At 26.4% G+C, this 568-nt stretch overlaps 1 protein-coding gene across 1 annotated transcript in view; it reads left to right on the forward strand.

Moving 5' to 3' along the window:
- The window catches only part of LOC104816481 (inactive protein RESTRICTED TEV MOVEMENT 2), a 2,942-nt gene that overhangs the window by 344 nt on the left and 2,030 nt on the right, over positions 1-568 (forward strand). Inside the window, exon 2 of the mRNA XM_010545331.1 lies at positions 16-110. Within this exon, the coding sequence (XP_010543633.1) occupies positions 16-110 (95 nt within the window). The remainder of the gene's footprint in view (positions 1-15; positions 111-568) is intronic.

Consider the following 568-nt stretch of genomic DNA (forward strand, 5'->3'; position numbering starts at 1 on the left):
CCCCGGCGCCCCCCCCCCGCCTCTGCTAACGCCGACGGTGAGTGCGTTTAAGCCGAGAGCCGAATGGAACAACGCCGGCTCTTCCATGTTTCTCTATGTCAATCTCCCCGGTACGTTAATTCAAGGGATAATTCCATTTAAAACCCTGTACTTTTCTCTCGTCTCAATTTAAACTCTATACTTTTTTTTTATCCAAAAAAACATTGTACTTTTAAAAATTGGCAATTAAAACTCTATACTTTTAAAAATTGGCAAATAAAACCCTGAACGAAAAACAATATTATTTAATGCTGACATGACATCCTAGTCATCTGTCACATCATCAATCCCTAATATTTAATAATATTAATTAATAAAAAATAAAAATAAAAATAAAATAATAAAAATAAAAATAAAATTTTAAAAATTATATATATTCATAAAATTATACACCATATATAAACATGTTTATAAAAATTTTAAAATTATATACATATATAAATATATTTATATATACATATATACATATATATACATATGATACATATATATCTATATATGTGTATAATTATTATATGTTTTATATGTA

This window comes from Tarenaya hassleriana, unplaced genomic scaffold (genome assembly GCF_000463585.1).
Source record: "Tarenaya hassleriana unplaced genomic scaffold, ASM46358v1 Cleome25, whole genome shotgun sequence".
Taxonomy (NCBI): Eukaryota; Viridiplantae; Streptophyta; class Magnoliopsida; order Brassicales; family Cleomaceae; genus Tarenaya; species Tarenaya hassleriana.